We start from the raw sequence: 19,969 nt of genomic DNA, 5'->3' as shown, positions 1-19,969 counted from the left end.
TTAAATGTTGGGTGAAATGTTAGCTTTGCTTTTGTTGTTGTTGTAGACACCAGTATTTTTCTGGAATAAACGTAAGTTCTTGACTACTCAAATCTAAATATGTTACTTTTTCTTATAATAATAACGACCATTTTATTAAACATCCAGGATTTTAGACACTGCTTCGCATACATTATCCTATGTAATTATCAACAGATTATTTTATAAATGAGTAAGCTAAGTTTCAAAAGAGTTAAGCAGCTTTAAATTCAGGTTTCTATCTCTGAATCCAAAGTCTCTACTTCTCTGTTCACTCTTGCCTGCAGGCCTGGAGGGGCCAGTTATCAAAACGTCAGCTTTGAGGGTTTGCTCAGAGTCTTCGTTTAAAAAGCCAAACGTTTTCTAGCACAGGATCTGTGCAGATAAGAGCCTCATGGTATTGACTCTTCATTACAAAATAAGTCAGTGCCAATTCAAAGGACAGTCTAGTCACTGGTGTCAGCTCTCCCTGCTCATCTGCTTCACGTAGTTTCGCACAGATATTTTGCTAAGTCTGTGAACATTTTTCAAAGGTAAGCAACCTGTGTATTCAAGGAATTACTACTGCTTTCTAATAAACTGTAGACCCAGCGTGGAACGAATACCCTGAAGGGCTGACCACTAGTCCCATATCTATCCAGAGGCTGTCACCCAGATGGCCCTCCGTGGGCTGGTCATCAGGAGTGACAAACTCGTCCTCGCGGTATTCAGTGGTAGCCCTGAGGGGACTCCGCATACAGCTTGGAGTTCCTGGTTTTTTAAGTCCGTTATCTCAGCCCTGGTTCTGCTGTATAAATGTGATTAGTCATGAAAACAGATGTCTGTGCACTTCAGTTTCGAAGAACAATCCATCTTCTATTCCTGACATGTCTCGCAGAGCTTCTCCTGTGTTTCTTTAGCCCTGTCACTGCTTTGCAAAAGAAAACATGCGGAGGGGAGAGTGAGCAAAGTGGCTGCGTATGTCATTTTCATTCTCTTAAGTCTTCTCTCGCCTCTTCTTTCTCCCGTTTTTCTCTCTTCCTTGGGAAGGAAAGAGAAGCAACGCGTGGGGAGTGGGAAAGAGGAGAATCAGTAGCTGTAGGATGCTGAAGGGTGGAGGGCAGGGATGCTGGCCCAGGGTGGCCCAGGAAATCATGTTTTCCCCTTTGGTAGATACTTTTCTTCTTTTTGTACTTTGATGGATCAGATACATACTCGCCTTCTGCTTCTGATACTTCTAACTGGAAGCCAGTGAGTAGCCAAAGAATCATGGTACAGCATTTATAGTATCTATGGTTTGAGGCGGAGCTGGCGCCGAAGATGTGTCATTTGCAGATCTCTTAAGGAAAGGTCCAGCAGAGTTCTAGAAGCAAAGAGCTCTGCCTATACTCACCCGTCCATGGCTGGACATGAGAGAAAAGAACTTCAACATGTGGTTCTATTTTTATACATTATTCTTTTCCTTTTCCTTACATATTCTATACTCAGTGTTGTCATTTCTTTTCCTTATATATTCTATTCTCAGTGTTGTCATCCATTTGTGTTTTATATTAGCTCATGTCGGAGTTCTCTCTTTCTCTCAGAACTCTGTCCCAGCACATATCTTTTTTCTAATACATGAATGCCCTTTCTATAGAACACCATGGAATGTGGAAATGAATGTTAAGAAAATGGGAGATAAGAACAAAATATTGGGAGTTGGAGGCTACTTTGACAATCTCCCAGGAATCTGTAAATACTCTTCTACCTCTTTAAAACATGTATTGTGGACCCTCTGTGTACACAACACTGCTAGGTACTGTCTCAGGACATTTAAAATGTCCAAATTCCAACTCTTTCTGTACACGGCAGCTGTTTCAGTAAGTCTCATCTCTATCACAGGTGTTGGTTCTTTGTTGTTTCTTTAATTCGTTGATTGTGCAGCCTAATAAACTGTTGTTGACCCCGAGAATGAATGTACCTCTTAAGAAAGACTCCTGGTGGCTGACTGGGCTCAAATTTAAAAACAAAGCCTAGCAGCCATTGTAAGCAGGGGCCTGTCGCACAAACCACACTTCAGGGAAAAGCCGGCACTGAACTGCCTGCCTGCACTGTGCTCCTGCCGGCTGAGTCAGCCCTTATAAAGGAGTTGCTGGAATCCTATTTCAACCAATAGGACTGAGACTTTCCATGTCCAATCAGAGCTGTGCAGCTATAGCCTCATTTGCATCTTCACAGACCAGTCAGGACAGTGCTATTTGGACCAATCAAACGGAAGATTTGGAGTCCTCATTTACATTAGAAATGGCCCAGTCAGGGCCTGAGGGCACTCTAAGTCAGCCCACCCTCTGTCTCCGTGGAGCACACTTTGAGTTTTAATCAAAGACTGCATTTCCCCAGCTGGAGCTACTACATTGGCTGAGCTGTCTCACTGGACCTGAGCGGAGCTGTAACACCAGCAGAGTCTTAATTAGCAGCGGGGCCACCTCAAACGGGCCTCCCTGTAGCTGAGCTGTTTCACAATTGAGCTGTTTGCATTGAATAAAAGTCTCCCCCTTCACCACACCCCGAATTGCGGATTCCTGTTGGTATGGAATTGGCACCAACCACCATTGGTTGACACTGTCAACTATAGAGTCAAGCCTTCCATCTCCTTTCTCTCCATGAAAGAGACCACATTCTCCTGGTACCATTTGATACATGAGATTGCAAATGCCAGTATAAGTCTTGTTAGATAAATGGAAAGATGAGCAGCTTGTCAAACCCTGTCATCTTTCTCACTCATCAGATCTGCAGGTCTAACTGTTACGCTCTGATAAATTTAAAAATATAGCGAGTGTGCTTCTTCTAACTGCTTGCTCATTAGATGCAAGAATTGTAAATAAAACTTGACGATTTTTCCAAAGGCTAACTTTGCCTCACCTCAGACACAGTGTGGACATAAGAAATCTTACTCTCTTGTCATGTAGACATTGAATTTAGGCTGACTTCTTATTGCATTATTATTATGACTGTTGCTATTTATAATTCATTTTAACTTTCCCATATGTCTGTTTATTGAACTTAGGGAGAGTAAAGTTTAATCATTTTCATGCCTTTACAGAGTAATTTCATTTCATTAAATATTTATTTCATTTTTCTACAGTGCCATTTAAAGTGCCCTTTCTATAGAATGCCTTTCTATTTACAAATTTTCCAGCAGTTTTCATTCAACATTTGATTTGTTGCTTTGGGATAATTAAATGTTCTTATGAAATTCTATCGTTCTAAAGAAAGTACTATATTGAGTCTTCTCACCATCTTTTCTGTTTGATTGTTCTAAGGTACATTTTATATTGGAGGAAAAGGTTCGCTGAACAACCCATTACAGATTTTTGTAGTGTGATAAGAATCAATTCCACAGCTCCACTTGGTAAGTGTACATCTTGGCTACCATCTTTTCTGCACAATCCAAAAATTCAAAGGAATAATCTCACTTTCTTAGGTTAGAATTCTTTCACTTTCATGATAACTAAAATTAAGTTGCTGTTTATGTTGCCTAACTTCAATAAAGCTAATACACCAGAAAAGAGATCCTAATAGATATATAGATATAGATTTATAGATATAGATATAGATGTCCTATAGATATAGATATTTTAAAGTAATAAATCCTTGTGGAAAAATTGGTAAATATTGTTTCTCATTTTTCTAATCTCTCAACAGAAGAACAGGACAATTATTTTTTGTTATGCGACGTTTTACCCGAAGACAGAGTGCTTAGAGAAGAGCTTCAGAAACGGAGACTGGTAAGAACTATTTTAAAAGATGAACAGTTTATTGAAATACATACAGAATCATTTTTCTTATTGTTCTTTGGTTGTGTTTTTTACTTTTTATTCTGGACACTTTCAAACATACACAAAAGCGAAGACAATACATCGAGTTCTTAAAACAGAAAAAAAAAAGTACACCCTTGATTGAAGATGAAAGCATTTCATGTTAAAAATGCAGAGAGAATTTTTGGCTTTGTTTTGCTTCCTGGATTATCTCTAAAATAACAACAAAGCTTACACATTTTAAGTGTAATTTTAGCTGCCTGACACATGCTAGGGTTCAGCAGTTGTGGAAAAATGCCCTCAGCTAAAATTGAGTTGAATTGATTACCTCTTTTTTTTCTCCTCTTCACTGGAATGTGCTATGTGCTAGCACTTTTATTCCCCTTTATGAATTAAGCATATGGCTTGATTAACCTCGTACCCTACTTTCTTTTCAGCCTGAACCATAAGCAAGCTCATTTTAAAATCTCAGCATCTTTAGTCTTTCAGAAAGGCAGCGATGTATACAAGTGTTCAATTTTTTTATCTTCATAAGTTGAACAGAAATTATTTTTTTAAGTTATTAATTTTGTGTAAAAGTATGTAGCTTTCTATTGCTATTTGTGGTTTAATCTCCACTACAACTTGAAATTGACTTGTTCTTCCTTTAGGGGTTACTTATAAGTGTTCCTCATATCTTTGGAGTTGGCCAGATATATTATAGAGAGAGAGCTATGATTTTAACGTTTGCTAAATCCTCAAGAGATCCACGAGGAAAATAAATCCTGTCCATCATAATCATATGATTTGAGAAAGTCCCCTGAAGCACATTATATTTTGTAAACATCCCAAATCATTATTTCTCTCATAAGGAGAGATGATATTGTTGGTATTGATTTATATGTAAGAAAAATTATGCTTTTTCTGTAGCAACAAACCCAATGAAGAAACAGGGCTCCCTGCATTTCTTTTCTTCTCCTGTTGTCTTAAGAAATCTGCAAAACAAGGACGAATTCAGTTATATATTATGAATTTTATTTGCTTGTGTTATTCCTAGTTGTTAATTTCCGTGAGTTTCTTTACTCTGGCTCACAGTGGCCTTAGCTGAGAATGATCAAACCGTCATAACCCTAGTGCCCCCAAGGCTTCCTGTGTAAGAACTCAGGGCCTGTTACTTCAGCTATTGCTGCTACTCAGTACACAGCATCTTTACTGTGTGTCTACAGATAGACTCAAGTCCTCAGAAATTTCTACATCTATGAAATTGAGATGGCCTTTTAAAACTCTGACACCAATTCCAGCCTGTGGTTTTCTTCCTCCCACACCATCAAGCATTTCTCCGACACCAACTAGGTATCCTAGAGTTCAGCTCAATTCTGACACCTGTCTGCCCAGAGATAGCGTCAGAAACCCCCAGGTTAAGTCAGCGCTCAGTCCCACAACCCTGCCCTCCACTTCCGATGCCTGTCAGGTCCAGGTCAGCTGTGCTTCTGGCCAACTGCCTATAATCAGCGGTTCCCAATCCCCGCCTTCCTCGGGTTCCATTAGTTTGCTAAGTGACTCATTTCTAGTTCCAAGAACTCAGGAAACCAGTTTCCTAACCAGATCACCAGCGTGTTACAAAGGATATTAAAGAGTAGGAATCAACAACAAGCAGACAAAGAAATACACAGGGTGAGGTCCCTGTGCAGTTTGGGGCCCAAAAGACAGCACGTGGATGCCCCCTGCTTCATCAACATGGAAGCTCTCCAAACCCCGTCTTTTGGGTTTTTATGGCAGCTTAGGTGTGATTGATAAGTCATTGGACACTGGTAATTCAGCTCAATCTCCAGCCCGTCTCCCCTCCAAGGAGGTGGGGGTGGAGGTGGCACTGAAAGTTCCAGCCCTCTAATCACATGGTTGAATCCACTGGCAACCAGCCCCCATCTTTTGGTTACTGGGTGCTTTCCAAAAGCCACTTCAGTACCATAACAAAAGGCACCTTTATAGCTCTCAACACTTAGGAAATTCCAAGGAATTTAGGAGCTATGTGCCAGGAACAAAGACCAAATATATCTTTCTTATTGTAAGTCACAATATCATACCTTTTACTAGCTTTATAGTCTGACAAACTGATAGATTTGATGAAAGTGAGCATTATGGCAGCTTAAAAGAAACAAAATGTGACGAAATCACAGTCAATTCGAATGTATTCATCAAATTACTACTTAGCTAGATTAGATGATCATACAAAGAAGTATAAGGTGAGCCTCATGTCATAAGACAGTACAGTCCAGAGAGAAGAGGCAAGTATTGTGTGTTCTTTCTTGTCTTGCTAGTGGACCTGCTGGAGCCTCTTGGAGTGCTGGTGGAGATGAATGCAATGGTGCATGTGGGGCACTTAGAACAGTGCCCACCACGTAGACAGCACTTAAATGTTGCCAATCGTGCAAATAATCATAATACTGTATCTTAACAACGAGATGGATTTGGGTAGTTGGAGAGTTGGAGAGAAGGGAGGAAACCGCGTATGGATCTAAATTGACAAGAGAGGAATTCTGAGATGCCCTAAATTAAATCACAGTGGCTGCAGAGTGAGAGAAAGAGACAGGAAGAGTTAGCCAGCGCGTAGCTGTGGGCCGACCACCAGAGCACGGCTCGCATTCCACAATGTGTGTTGGAGCCTTGACCCAACCTCCAGGCGGTTGTTGGCCAACCTCCAGAGGCCACCGTATCCAGCATGTGCCTGAACTTGCAGGACGATTGCCTGCAACCAACCAAAGTGCAATACTTCCTTATGGACTGTGCACCTAGCCCAACCCTTTCCCGCCCCCTTATCTGTAGCCAATGGAAATTCTTTCAACTACTTACATCTTTCTTCCCCAGAACATAATGTGTAAAACCACCCATCAGCTCCTGGCTGGTGGACATGCGGCCTTCTCCATCCAGCCCTAGGCTGTGCTTTAGACTGCACGCCCCAGGACCTGGTCCTTTTCTGGCTCGCTTAGGGCTCAGTAAACCCTTTCCTTCAGAAAAGCTTTCAGCCATCGACAGTTTTTGTTGAACAAAATGTTCAGTGCATATTCAGAGAAGTTGAGTAAGCCTAATCTGACTGAAGTAGAAAGGTGTTTTGGAGGAAGAATGTGAGAGCTTTGAAGAGGTAAGATGGAGACATATTGTGGAAACCCTTCAGTGCCAGGAACATTGATTCTGCAGTCTCCTCACTGATCAAGAGAGTGAAACGAAGATGATAAATGTAGCTGTGTAAAAATCCACTAAAAGCTGACCAGTCCTAGCGAAGAACAGACCAACCTGGAGATGTGGAAGCAGCTAACAGTTACGGGGCCAGCCAGGTGCCATGGCTTGTGTTGGGCCCTGGCTTCATAGCAACCTGTGAAGTAGCTGTTAGCTGCAGTTGTGTTGTTGAGGAAACTGGTGTAGAGAGCTGATATAAGACCGGGTATAATATAATGTAATGTAATGTAATATAACATAATATAACACCGGGTCTTACTTTAATTTTTGCTCCAAAAGATGTATTAGAGCTGATGGTCTGGCTAGGTCTTATTTTCGGGGAAACACGGTATTTCTGTGAGTGGCTGGAGGCATGTGGAATCCAGGCAATCCACTTAAGGTTATCATACCATATTGAAGGTAGAACTACATTTCTTTTTCCAGTTTTCTTCTAGACCACATTGGTTCTTGACATTTGTGAGATGTGTGTGTGTGTGTGTTCCCAGTTTTCTTTCTGAAATGCTTGACACATCTTTGAATTTTTTCATCTGTGCTCTGAAGGGAACTACAGAATTAGGAAAGATTCCTGAGGGTGTTCGGAGCTTTTACACCCTCCTCCCTTTAGCTTCCTTCTTCAAAAGTGTTCCCTTGAGCTCACCATTTTACCTTAATCTCCTCCCTCTTTTCTCTGAAATGGGTATTTGTGAGTTTCTCGAGGTCCGGTCCCCCATGCAGGGTGTGCACTCAACTACCACCACTGCGCTGTGGGCATGCATCTAGGTGCTGGCACAGAGAGGGGAGGTCAGAGTAAGCATCTGTGGGTTGAGTTCATCTGCAGCTTTCCTCCTGGTTCACCTCTGAACCCCAACTCTGACTTTCCTCACGTTAAACTTTTCCGTAGGGCTTTCCAGTCAACACCTTAAGTTTAATGTTCCTAAAACTGACCTTACACTTTTCTCTACCAAAACTTGCAATGTGCCTGTTCTCCTTTGCTTCCACAGTGGTCCCACTATTCTCCTGGTCACTCAGCTCGGGAGTTGCTAGAATCATCTTGAACTCATTCCTTTTCCTCATCCCCGTACCTAAGACATTTGTCAAGTCCTGTCAGGTCCACTTCTGAGTCCCATATCTATCCCCTTGGCCGTCCTAGTGTGTTTGTCTTACCTTATGTATGGATTTACCTGTCTCATCAACTGACATTGCCTCCGGAATTTTACTATTAAAATATATAGCAGATCATTTTAGTCTCTTCTTCTAAAACTTGCAGTGGTCTTTATCATCTATATATTCGTAAGTTTTTCCAGTGCCTTTCCCCCTTCTTTCTTTCAGTGACCCAGTGTCCAATTCATTCATTAACTCAGTAAGTGTTTATCTGGCCCCAGACGGTGTTCTGAATGCTCTTGATAGAGCAGTGGATGAAATAGCCCACAGTCCCTGCCCTTGTAGAGATTGAACTTTAGTGAAAACACTTCATTTACTCAAGTGTCGTAGGTAATTTCAGGATTCTGCTTCATCAACTGGGAATGCCGGCCCACCTGTGTAAATAACATACCCCTCAAGACATTGCTCAAAGGCCACATTGCCACAAAAATCTTCCCTGATGTCACCTGTCAGAATCAATAACCCTCTTCTAAGCTCTATTTTAATTGGCTTTTCAATTGTAGTTCGTTGTTTAAAAATCTGTCTTCATTGCTGGATTAGATGCCTCTTAAGAGTTGGGACTTTCCCATTCATTTTTGTGTCTTCTCTGAGCCTTGTTCATAAAGTATTAAATTTAACCCTGACCTATTGGGTTGGTATTTCTATAATGTCTTATAGTCAGATCTCCCCGATTTAAAAGAGATATAAAATAGCCAAGGCAGACATCTTTAATCACTGGGTTACACTTTTCCCTTAAACATTAATAAGAGCTGGTTTTTCCATTTGCTACAAGAGAAGATATGTGGCATTCATAAGCTCTCAGTAGCAAGATATAACTTTTAATTAAATTGGGAGGAAGGGAAACATCCATTTAGCTGCATGGAATTTTTTTTAATCACTATTATAAATGCCAGCTTGAGAGGTCATTTATGATAACTATAAATATTTTATGAAAAATTTAACCTACATAGCAATTTGATCCTTTAGAGAGAAACAATGTATCTTTGTTTTTAATGCTACTTCATATATTCCATCTCCCCCGACAATAAAACAAGAGCAAAATGAAATTCTGTATCTCCCATTAAGATTTTTCATCCTCATGCCACTGTATAGATTTTAGTGACTTTTAGTAAAGGATCAGGTTATTTTATATCGGTGACTTCAAAGTAAAAAGTCACTTTACATTTACAACTTTCTTGCATAATTCCTAGCTTTGGAGGTTCTCTGATTACTTCGAGTAACTTTACCAAACAGAAGATGATATAGTTCCCAATGAACGTAACATTAACAATGCAACACAGATCAAACTAGCTAGACTGAGTGATTTTAACCTTCAGATTAATTAATATTTTTATTTAGGAGACAAATGTAAACCCAGTCTAAACCAACACTAATCTGATTCCTGGAGTTTACCATTTTGACCTCCAACAGAATTTAAATTTGACCTGGCATTTTTTTATATATATATTGGCTCTGTGAGATCAGCAAGGCAATATCATTATCTCCGTTTAGATCAAAGAACAAGGTAACAGACAGGGGACACGCTCAGGGCCACACTGTATGTCATACTGAATAGGAAGGGAAGCCACTCAGAACTCTATTCCAACCCCAACCCCTAACGTCTTTCCAGTTGTACCAGGGTTCTTTATCAAATGTCAGCTTCCTTCTGGAAGCAAATGTGACATTTCCTAGATTGACATTTGTTAGAATGACTAAAAATGGATGAGCAGGACATAAATACATACGTGAATAAATAATGTTTTGTTTCCATTGCTAAGAATTTGTTTAAAGAAAATCGAATTTCCTGTTATTTTAGGTCAGTGGTAGATAGGAATATCCTATGCCTTTGGGCCTAAGCTTCTTATGTTTCTTGTCAAACCTGAAGATAGTGTGTTTCCAGAGTCTCCTCTATCTTTAGAGAAACACGGGGTTATACCTGACCTTGAGTTTATCCAGGAGAATATTTCCTCAGGCGGTAATACCGATGCGTGCCATGATGATAGCATCTCTTCTTTCCGTAAAAGATGGTATGTTGCAATCTGCCATGCCACCTTTCAGTTTTTAAAAAGGCTTCTCCTCTTGCCGAGGCTAGATTCCCTTATATCTTTAATACAAATAGGAATTAGGCTTTTCTCGTTCTTGTGTGTTTAACTCCGCCATGTTTTTTTGTTCTGTACTTCTACTTTTTTTTTTTTCATTGTAGGGATCTAGTCCATATAAATGGTTACATGTATGGAATTTTTTTCTCTACTAGTTAGTTTTTTTAGATGTTCAGTCTATCCTGTCTCTTCCTTACTCTTCTAAAGCCACCTCAGTGAGACTCACAGTAGAAGGAAAAGACTGTTTTCCACCCTGTGCAGTGAGCAGATGGCTGTTGGATTTATCATCACAGTTTCAGAAGGGGTGGGAGGACTAATGTCTTTCAAGAAGGTGAGCTGTTAGTCAGATCAGATCTCGTGGATTTGGGGGAGTGTATCATCCAGTTAAGAAATCTCTCTCTGGGTTTTTCTGTGTTACTCCATTTCTTTAGGCGTTTGCTTGTCTTTTATTTATTAAGATCCTTCCTAAGGTCAAAGTTGACTTTCCATCATCTCTCATAAAATGCTGAGAAGAGAACGGTGCATTTACTTAACTTACCTTTTAAAACTGTATAGTGTCATTGAGAATCCTTGTTTTGGTAGTTATTCCTGCCTCTACATGAAGAGATGTGTTGTCGTTTAAGTATATTGAGTATATTGTGTGACTATATTGCTAACATAAATTCAAATGCTCAAGTCATCAGATTCCGGCAAACAGGTTAGTCTTTCCCAGGGCCACCTCGCATTTTTTTGACACTTAGAAGGGAATTCTTTGGAGAAAGGGTAGCATTTTACGTGACCCTGGTCAGAGAGAGGGTTTCTCAAATATTTAAGTAAGTTGCAGGCAGATTCTGTTTTGAAAGTGGTTAAAACTGTACATTAATATCTGTACACAAAATGTATTCGTGTTTCAGTCTTACTTTGTCAAACTTGTCCCCTAATCTTTAAATTAATGGAAAGTTACTGAGCTTTTTATACTTTAATTTCCTCATGTTGAGTCTCACATCAGATAGGGAAAAGAGTGTAAAGGAAAAATAGGCCTTCGCCATGACTCTTGAATATGACTAAAATGAAAATACCACACCAACTGTCAGAAGATAAAAGAAATAGTAGAAAGAACAAGAGGAGATGGTGTTATTTTTCACCCTGCCTGAGTTTGAAACAATCTGAAGACCATTTCAATAATTTATATAATCTTCACTCAACCAATTTATATAACTCTAGTAATTAAAATCCTCGCATTCCTTCAGAGTTCTTTAGAATGAAAATCCGTACTCCTTCCCGAGGCCTCTGTCTGGTGCCGGCTTCTTCCCCACTCCCTGTGCAGCCACACTGGCCAGGCCGCTGGCCCCCACACACGCCCAGCTCTTTCCAGCTCTTTCCGGCTCACTTGCTGTTTGCTCAGAACGCTCTGCTCCCAAATCTCATGACTTTTCTGAAGGGAAGGGAAGAGTTTTTGGAGAAGGTGAGGTGAGCCTCTACAATGGCGCTTAGGCCAAAGAATGGAGAGTAAAGATGTGTAGAGTAATTCAAATGGTTGACTGAAGCGATTTAGGAAAAACCACCCTCTGTGGAGGATAAATTCAGCTCTCAGCTACAGTGTAGACATTCAAACTTCTACTGACTAGTTCACTTACTGAAAACTTTCCTCAGTGGGTAGGAAAGATTTAAACCTATTCTGAATTTGAGATTATGACCAGAAAGACGTCATTGCAGGGCCCAGTGTAATAGTAAACCTTATTTAACCTTTGGGAAATTCTTGCTGAATAAATGGCATTCGTTCTAGCCTATCAGAATGTCTAGTTCACCTGTTTTCACCAAAAAAAAAAACAACACAATAAAACCTTCTCTAAGTTGTTTTCAATTCATTTACTCCTTTGGGTGGAGGGTGGGAGGGAGTGGCGAACAGGAAGTGGATAGCAGGCTTCTTTGGTCCCTTTCTTTTCTGCCACCCGTGATAGCTGATGTGTCGTTCTCCATGCCTTGATGCAGTTCCTCAGAAGATTGCCAGTCCGGGCTCTCCAGTGTTTGTCCTTACGGCTCGTCTTTGTCCCTTGTGCATCAGGGGCTTTGCCATCTGGGATGCAGTCTGGGTCTGGTATCGTGAACAAGTCACTTCAAAAGAAAGCTTGCACTCTGTGACTCACTTGTATCTACATTACAGACCTTGTTCTGCCTCTAATTAAAATTTTAATGTTTGTCACTTTTTTTTAAGCCTCTATTTTGTTGGTCATGTACTGTTTCATTTTTTACCCTGAACTTTTAGTGATGAGTAAAAACTTAAGAAAACTGTAAATTTGGGGTGGCCGGTTGGCTCAGTTGGTTAGAGCGTGGGGCTAATAACACCAAGGTTGCCAGTTTGATCCCCACATGGGCCACTGTGAGCTGCGCCCTCCTTAAAAAAAAAGAGAGAAAAGAAAATCATAAATTTTAAACTCTTCCCCGACTGATTCTTCTTCAGGGTTTTTCCTCCTCTAAGACCCCTGAATGTTCATGTTTTTCTCCCTTTTTTGAGAGGATCTTTCATCATCCCGGCGGGTAAGCTGAAGGTAATTGCGCTCTGGACCTTTACTGCTCCCTGGACATCACAGGGGACCAGGATGCCCAGGGGTGGACACGTCTCCTCCGTCTGCCTTCTTTCCCCACTGTCACTCCATCTGGTTGTGGCCAAACCTACCCAGTCTTTTAAAAAGACCTCTTCCTTTCCATAGATTTTCAGTATCTTCACTAGGTAATGTATTTCTTTAAATCCTTGAATACCCCAGTGCATGCCTGTAGCTTCCTGAATGTCCTAAGGAAAATGCTTTGCAGACGTGCCTGACCAGTGGCAGGGTCGCGTCTTCCAGGCCTGTGTTACCAGCTCTCACACGCCCAGGAAGAACTCCTCGGCAATAATATTACGTGTCCGCATGCCTGCCCCTCCCCAGCAGTAGGACCTCAGCTTTAACTCAGCGCAGGATTTGGGTCCCTCCCCCAGCAGCTTATAGCTTTTGCTTTGCATGCTGAAGAACGGTCCCAGGAAGCAGGAGGGGTTTTGTGCCTGTTCATGGTGAAGGGCACTTGTTCGTATTTCTTTGCCCTACTCCTGAGAACTTGGAGGAAACACGTGGAAAAGAGCGAGGCTCCTTTGTGTCAGCCTTCAAGAATTCTGTACACTTGCAGCTATTCATTCCCTCCACTTGCTTTTCCTCCCAGGCTCTGCCAAAGGCAAAGCATCCGTGTCCCAGCCTGTCCCAGAGGCTTCTCACCTGTTGGAATTCAGTTTGGTAGCCTTGTGACGTCAGCTTTTTGGATTCAGAACAAGTTTTGTGTTTGTTTGTTTGGGGTTTTTTTGGATTATCCACCATTTTCTCATTTTAACAGTATTCTCTTGTGGCTTTCTTCATGCTAAACAGTGGATCTCCTCCTCCCTGCTTCGTTCTAATTAATATCTTAGTGATTAAATGCCACTTTTGGCTAACGTATAAATGTTTTTTCTCTTTACATAGAGTTTAAAGACACACACACATATTTGTACTAAATGAGATATAGCTTGAAGAAGCCAGTGATCCTTCTAATTAGTTGTCACAAATAAATTCTAAAAGCTATTATTGTCTGGTATCTAATCTCGGCTGTTTAACTGAGTTATCAGTGATAACTTGTATCAGTAAATTGCTACATTTAGTAACCTCAGTATACATGTTGCCTCAAGCTTGTCTTTGGAGGATAATCCAGCAAATTATGTCACTCATGGCCGGGTGCTCTTTAGGTAATCCTCTGACAGCCAACCACCTACCCATGCACTCAGGGCTAGGTATCTGGTGACACCTGACTTAAGATTTAATCCATGTTAAGAATCATGACCGTGATAAATGCAATACAATTTTGGAAGCCAGTTGGTTTTGGGAGAGTGGGGTGGGAATTAAGAATAATTGTTTTGGAGGACTCTTTTGTCGAGCGTGTGGCTATTCTCTTGAGTCATTTTTGCCAAAGAATTAAATGACTTTCCACGCAAAGACCGGTCCATGTTAGGAGCCAGTGGTTATTATAAAGCCGTGTCAATCCAAAGGTCTCCTGAGGACTTCCTAAGGCCTGTGGCTCTACATGCAAGTGACAGCTTAGAAAAGCAACATTCCAGGTACCTGGCTGGAACAACAAAGTCAACATTATTACCAACCAGTGTTTGTGAAAACCCAGGTTCGGGGAAAATTATTTGAGAAAGTTCGTAATTTCTCTAGATAGTCTTAAACTCTCCCCCTCCAACCAGGAGGAAGCAGGTGTGTGTCTGTCTATCCCGATGCCCCTAACCCCACCCATCTGCACTGCTCTTCCTGAGTTTCAGGATGTGCTTTGTTTGGCGTGGGAATCAGCTTGCTCTGAGGACCAGTGTGAGAAGCCCACTGTGTTGCTTGGTCCATTTCTTCTAAGCAGAGTGTCCACTGTGTCACATCGTGTACTTAGCATCAGTGACTTCAGGATCCCCAGAGGTAGGCCCGACTCCACGAGACCTTTCCCTCTGTTGGGAGATCCCAAGGCCGCCTTCACTTCTGGCCAGCTGGCTACACCGTCGGGGGTTCCCGCTGCCCCCTCAGATTCGTTAATTTGCTATAACAACTCTCAGAACTCAGGTGGACACTATACTTAAGATTACAGTATTTTCAATAGAAATAAGTACAAGTCAGAACCAGCCAAACAGAGGGATACATAGGGTAAGGTCTGGGAGAGTCCTAAGCAGGAAGCTTGTATCGTCCTCAGAGATGCACTGCCCTCCTGGCACGTGAGTGTGTGACAATATGCAGAGTGCTGCCAACCAGGAAAGTGTGCCTGAGCTTTGGTGTCCAGGGTTTTTACGGAAACTTCATTGAGCGCAACTGATTGAATCGTTGGCCACGGCGCTGAGCGTGGTCTCCAGTTCCCCCTTCCTGCGGTCAGACTGACATCATGGGCCTCACATCTTTCTGGCTGGCAGTCCCCATCCTGAGTTACCTCATTAGCATAAACATAAACTGTCAGGTGGGGTCAAAGGAGCCCTGTGAATAACAAGGACAGACACTCTAAGCACTCAAGAAATTCCAGGCATTTAGAGGTTACCTCCCAGGAACAAGAGACATAGCAGCCAAATTCTTTGTTACACAAACCCGTCTGATATGTTTCCCTTTTCTAAGAAAGCTGATAGCCAAACTTGAGGCCCTCCTGTTAGGTTTAGGGCTGTGTGTATGTGTGTGTGTGTGTGTGTGTGTGTGTGTGCACATACACGTGTATTTTTATTTTTTCTCTTCATATGCCCACCCTACCCTACTTTTTCCTTCTTTACTCTCATTTTTATGCTCCGCAGTTTTATAGCAGCCAGAAACACTTACTAGAACACGATGGAGGTTTTAAAGAAATAATCTCTAACACCTGAGAGATAATCCGTGGTTCTGGAAGCAGAAAGCAGGAGGAATGGAAGCTGCTTCTGCCTTCCTGGGGAGCCTTTAGGCCACTGCTCTACTTGAGTAAGGTTTTAGTGCTCTCCGTGCACACGTGCAGCTGTGCTGGGAAGGAAACCTAGCAGAGTGCTGTTCGTCTCGTGGCCACTCACACCCCGTTCAGCAAGGAAACTGCTGTGAATCTAGTCTGTCAGTATCTGTAAAAGGCCTTTGTTATCTGGGGTTAATGGCATCAGCCTTGGGTTTACTCCTTATTTCCATTGGATCAGTCATTCTGCACATCAGTGTTTGCTTTCCCGTGCACCAGTACCTACCTTGATGTTTTCTAAATTGCTTTTTCCTAAATTGGCTGATTTTGATGATTTTCACCCGAACTCACATGTTCATTTTCTACTTATGTGTCAGTCCCCTCTGACTATGTTGAGTGCCATCTGCTGTAGCTGCTGTTTCATTGATGTTCCCCCGCTTTGAGCTTATGAATCAAGATGAAAAACCGTGTGCTGACCTCATCGCAACCATACTCGACCTTTTCAACCAATTAGACAAACACACAGCTTGTTCTGTGACGCTTTGCCTAACACATAAGCTGGTCTTGTATTCTTACCACTGTGCTTTTTATCCAAGCCTCTTTTGCAATGAAAATTGTGTGTGATTTCATCAGCTGCCTTGAGAAGTTCAGACGTACAACATCTGTGACCTTCTCTTCATCCTTCTCTCCTATAAATCCGTGAATAAGGTTTTTTAGGAAAAGAAAACCACAAAGCTGGCAGGCTTCCGATCCATCTTTATATGGATTGTCTCCTAATATTATATGTTTTTGTTCAGAAGTGACTTTCAGACGTACGTCACAACTAATCCTATCAGATACCAGGCTTTACAAAAGAAGAAAGGAAAGGAGGCGGGAAAGAGGACAGAGAGAAGGACAAAGGAGAGAAGAAGAGAAAACAGTGTGGGTCTTGATGGCCTAAGTGGCCTCCTTGTGGCTTTGTCCTCACTGATGCTCCAGGAGAAGGAAGCACCGACTCTTTAAGGCTCAGTTTCGTTTCTCACATCATAGCAGGTCAGCAACCCAGGGAGTAGGTTTAGGGGCGCAGTGATGACGTGGCTCTGCTCTACCTGGAGCCCTGAGCATTGGAGGGTGTGAGGAAGGGGAGACCGTAGGACGCGGCACCCACTCAGCAGTGTGTGTGGGCTCCTCTCTGTGAGGCAGACAGGACCACAAAGACGAGGAAGCAGCGCTGTCCTCAGGAGCGTATTGTCTGGGGGCACGTTCTGAGTTGGTGACATCAAAATTGTCACCTTTGCAAGGTTTTCCTAGCGCTGACCCATATACTTTGGAAGACCATTACTGAGTTTGGAAAAATTCCCGTTTTCCACACATCAGAGCCCACGTCCCAGGCTGGGGAGTTGGTCCGTGGTTTGATTTAGAGACAGGGCACCGAAAAACCAAGTGAAATGTGTGAACCTAGGATGGTCTGAGTGGGAGTTGGGGTGGAGGGGAACATTAAAGGACGTTCTTGGGACAATTAATTAAATGTTGCCTGAATATTACATGCTATTTTGGAATTATTGTTGATTTTCTTAGGTGTGACACTAATGGTATTGTGAGTGTGAGTAGGAGAATGCCCTTATTCTTAGGGGAGGCTTGCTGAAGTGCTTAGGAAGGAAGTGTCAGGATGTCTGCAATGTATTTTCAGATGGTTCAGCAGGAAAATAAAGATGTGTAGTGCATCAATACGTGTGTGTGCATTGTGTGTGTCTGTATGTGTGTGCAGAGAGAGAGAAACAGACAAATCGTTAACAGTCACTGAATGTAGTTATTGGGTATAGGAATGTTCATTGTGCTATTCTTTCAGCTTCTCTGTGTTTTGAAGTTTTTCATAATAAAAAAATTGATGACAAAATAAATGAGAGTGACACAGTTGAGGAAAAGGTACCTGACTTGAATAGCTTCCAGGTTGACTAATTCATTTAGCTCATCATGACATAACTGTGAATAACTCGGTTCATCTAAATCCAGTGTCAGCAAGTTAGGGAGAACTTTCTTCTTAATTTACCAAATGATTATAATTGGATGATGAAAGTTATTACAAATATAATAGTCATAAAATTAAAATAACTTTTCCCTTCATATGATTTCAGTATAAGTGAAATTTGATCAAAAGTATATGTAATACATTTGGTATTCTTATTTTAAAATGATGAAATTTTCCTACTTGTTTTATAAGGCACAGACACTTATAAAAAATAATAAGTAGTAGACCATGTATTTAAAATGAGTAGAAAAAAAGACAAAAAGCAAAAAAAGAAACAAGAATAAATAAAATAAAAAATAATGAGTAGATTTTGTTAGAGTGGATAAGTGGGAAAACAGTTTGCCATTTTATTTTTTAATATTTTTGAATAATGTTCTACTTTAATGTGCCTAGTTTTCTTAATTATTAGTCAATAATTATCACTCGATTGATTTCCTTCCTTTGACTTGCATCTCCTGTATTTCTCAAAAATTCATCTTAGTACCGTGTTTCCCCGAAAATAAGACCCTAGCCAGACAATCAACTCTAATGCATCTTTTGGAGCAAAACTTAATATAAGACCCTGTCTTATTTTGCTATAAAACCCAGTCATATAAAATATAATATGTTATAATATAATATAATACAGGGTAACAAACATGTAGTTATGCTTTTAAGATATAGTCTTACCAAAAGTATATATACAGTATTAAAAATAAAAGTGATTAATTGAAAAAAAGTTAAAGCATATCCCCCAAATCCCTACCCGATAGCAATATAAAATTCTCTTATGTATCTCTGTGTATTTATAAAAATTATCAGTTGTGAGTTTAAAAAAATACTGGAAATTTTAAAATCATAACCAATAATAACGTCCTTTTATCAGTAGTTTGCATATACAGTAGGGTGTTTGTTTAAATGGATACCTTAACTCTTACGGCTGCTGTGGAAAGCGCTCTGTTTTGTGTGGAACGTAAGTGACTCCGTCTTAGTTAAAGCTAATCGGCCTCCCTGACGTCTGGGTGACCCTGGCCTGACCCTCCCCGCCCCCCCCCCCCCAGGTGAGTCCGGAACATGCACCAGAGCTCTGGCTGCTCACATGTCGCTTATCTCCCTGGGGCCTGGCGCCTTCTGTGTCCCTTTGATCTTCCGCGCACTCTCACTGCTTTTAGCTACAAAACACAGACTGGGGTAGGGGGCTGTGGGTGCACCGTCCGCTCGTCTTGCTGTCACCCTGTTAAACCCTTTATACTGACAAGGTGGACCTGACCGCCTCATTCTCTGGCCAGTCAGCACCTTCCGCCTTTGGGGGCTGCTTTGCATACACAGCCCTCATCCGAGACAATTTTATATTACATAGGAAATATAAACCGCGCCAGTAACGGGTAATCAAGAGTTTTACAGACTCCTCTGAGAAGTCCATTTTGATTTTCAGGAGAGCATTCCGCTCTTAACGTGTGTGCTGTTGCACCTGGGGTGTGAATTTAGTTGTCATGCATTTATGGAGGACCTACTGTAAGCAACTGCGCGTGTGGCATAAGGGAGCTCAAGTTCTGTCAGCACAGGGGGGCGGGGACACAAGCAAAATGGGTGCCGCCCGATGCTGTCACCGTCCCAAAAGCATGCATCACCTCTAGCGCAGAAGTGGTCCGGGACAGTCACCTTCATGCTTTGCAGAATGTTCCTAAAGCACATAGAGACGACCAGAAGCTAAGTCCTAGAGAAGTGGCGTGCCCAAGGCCACATAAAGAATCCATCAGTGACAAAAACAGGAGAAGAACACAGATCTCCTGAGTCCCAGGGAATTCCCACTCAGCACAGGATGCAGGTGTGAACTGAGCCCTGAAGGATGAGGGTGGAAAACTCCAGGAGGCAAAGACTGGTGGAGAAAAAAGACAGCGGTGACTCCAGGCAGTTGATTAGCTTGAGAAATCCTCGCAGGTGCATGAGGGCTGCTACCACAAATAATAATGCACAAATAATTGGAGTGGTGTTCTTGCTTTTCCCTGTAACAGGGCTCACATGGCGAAGCAGTGCAGAGAAGGCTTTTGGGGACCCATGTTAGACGCAGGGGCGAGGCATTGTGAATGCCGTTCTAAAGACTGGGTTTCCTTCAGAAAACAGGGAGCTGTCTAGAGTTGCTTAAGTCTTCATGCAGCCCTAGTCACTTACAGATATAGTCATCACATGTTTACAGATGCATTTTTAAGGCCCATTTGCAATCAAATTTTGACTTCCATCCCTCCGGGCATGCATCAGGTAAAGATACTTTGTAAATGTATGTACAGGGAAAGTCTCTCCTATAAATCTGTCCATCTGGGAACTTCAGTAGCTCCAAATAG

The 19,969-nt window shown here is 41.7% G+C and overlaps 1 protein-coding gene across 1 annotated transcript in view; it reads left to right on the top strand.

The window, feature by feature from the left end:
• The window catches only part of ZNF277 (zinc finger protein 277), an 81,576-nt gene that overhangs the window by 42,251 nt on the left and 19,356 nt on the right, over positions 1-19,969 (top strand). The window contains exons 3-4 of the mRNA XM_019726346.3: positions 3,300-3,388; positions 3,682-3,764. Of these exons, the coding sequence (XP_019581905.3) occupies positions 3,300-3,388; positions 3,682-3,764 (172 nt within the window). The remainder of the gene's footprint in view (positions 1-3,299; positions 3,389-3,681; positions 3,765-19,969) is intronic.

This window comes from Rhinolophus sinicus, chromosome 4 (genome assembly GCF_057876585.1).
Source record: "Rhinolophus sinicus isolate RSI-liver-muscle chromosome 4, RSI-T2T, whole genome shotgun sequence".
Classification (NCBI taxonomy): domain Eukaryota; kingdom Metazoa; phylum Chordata; class Mammalia; order Chiroptera; family Rhinolophidae; genus Rhinolophus; species Rhinolophus sinicus.
Note: the sequence above shows the minus strand (reverse complement) of the source record. Positions and strands in the feature narration are given on the sequence as shown.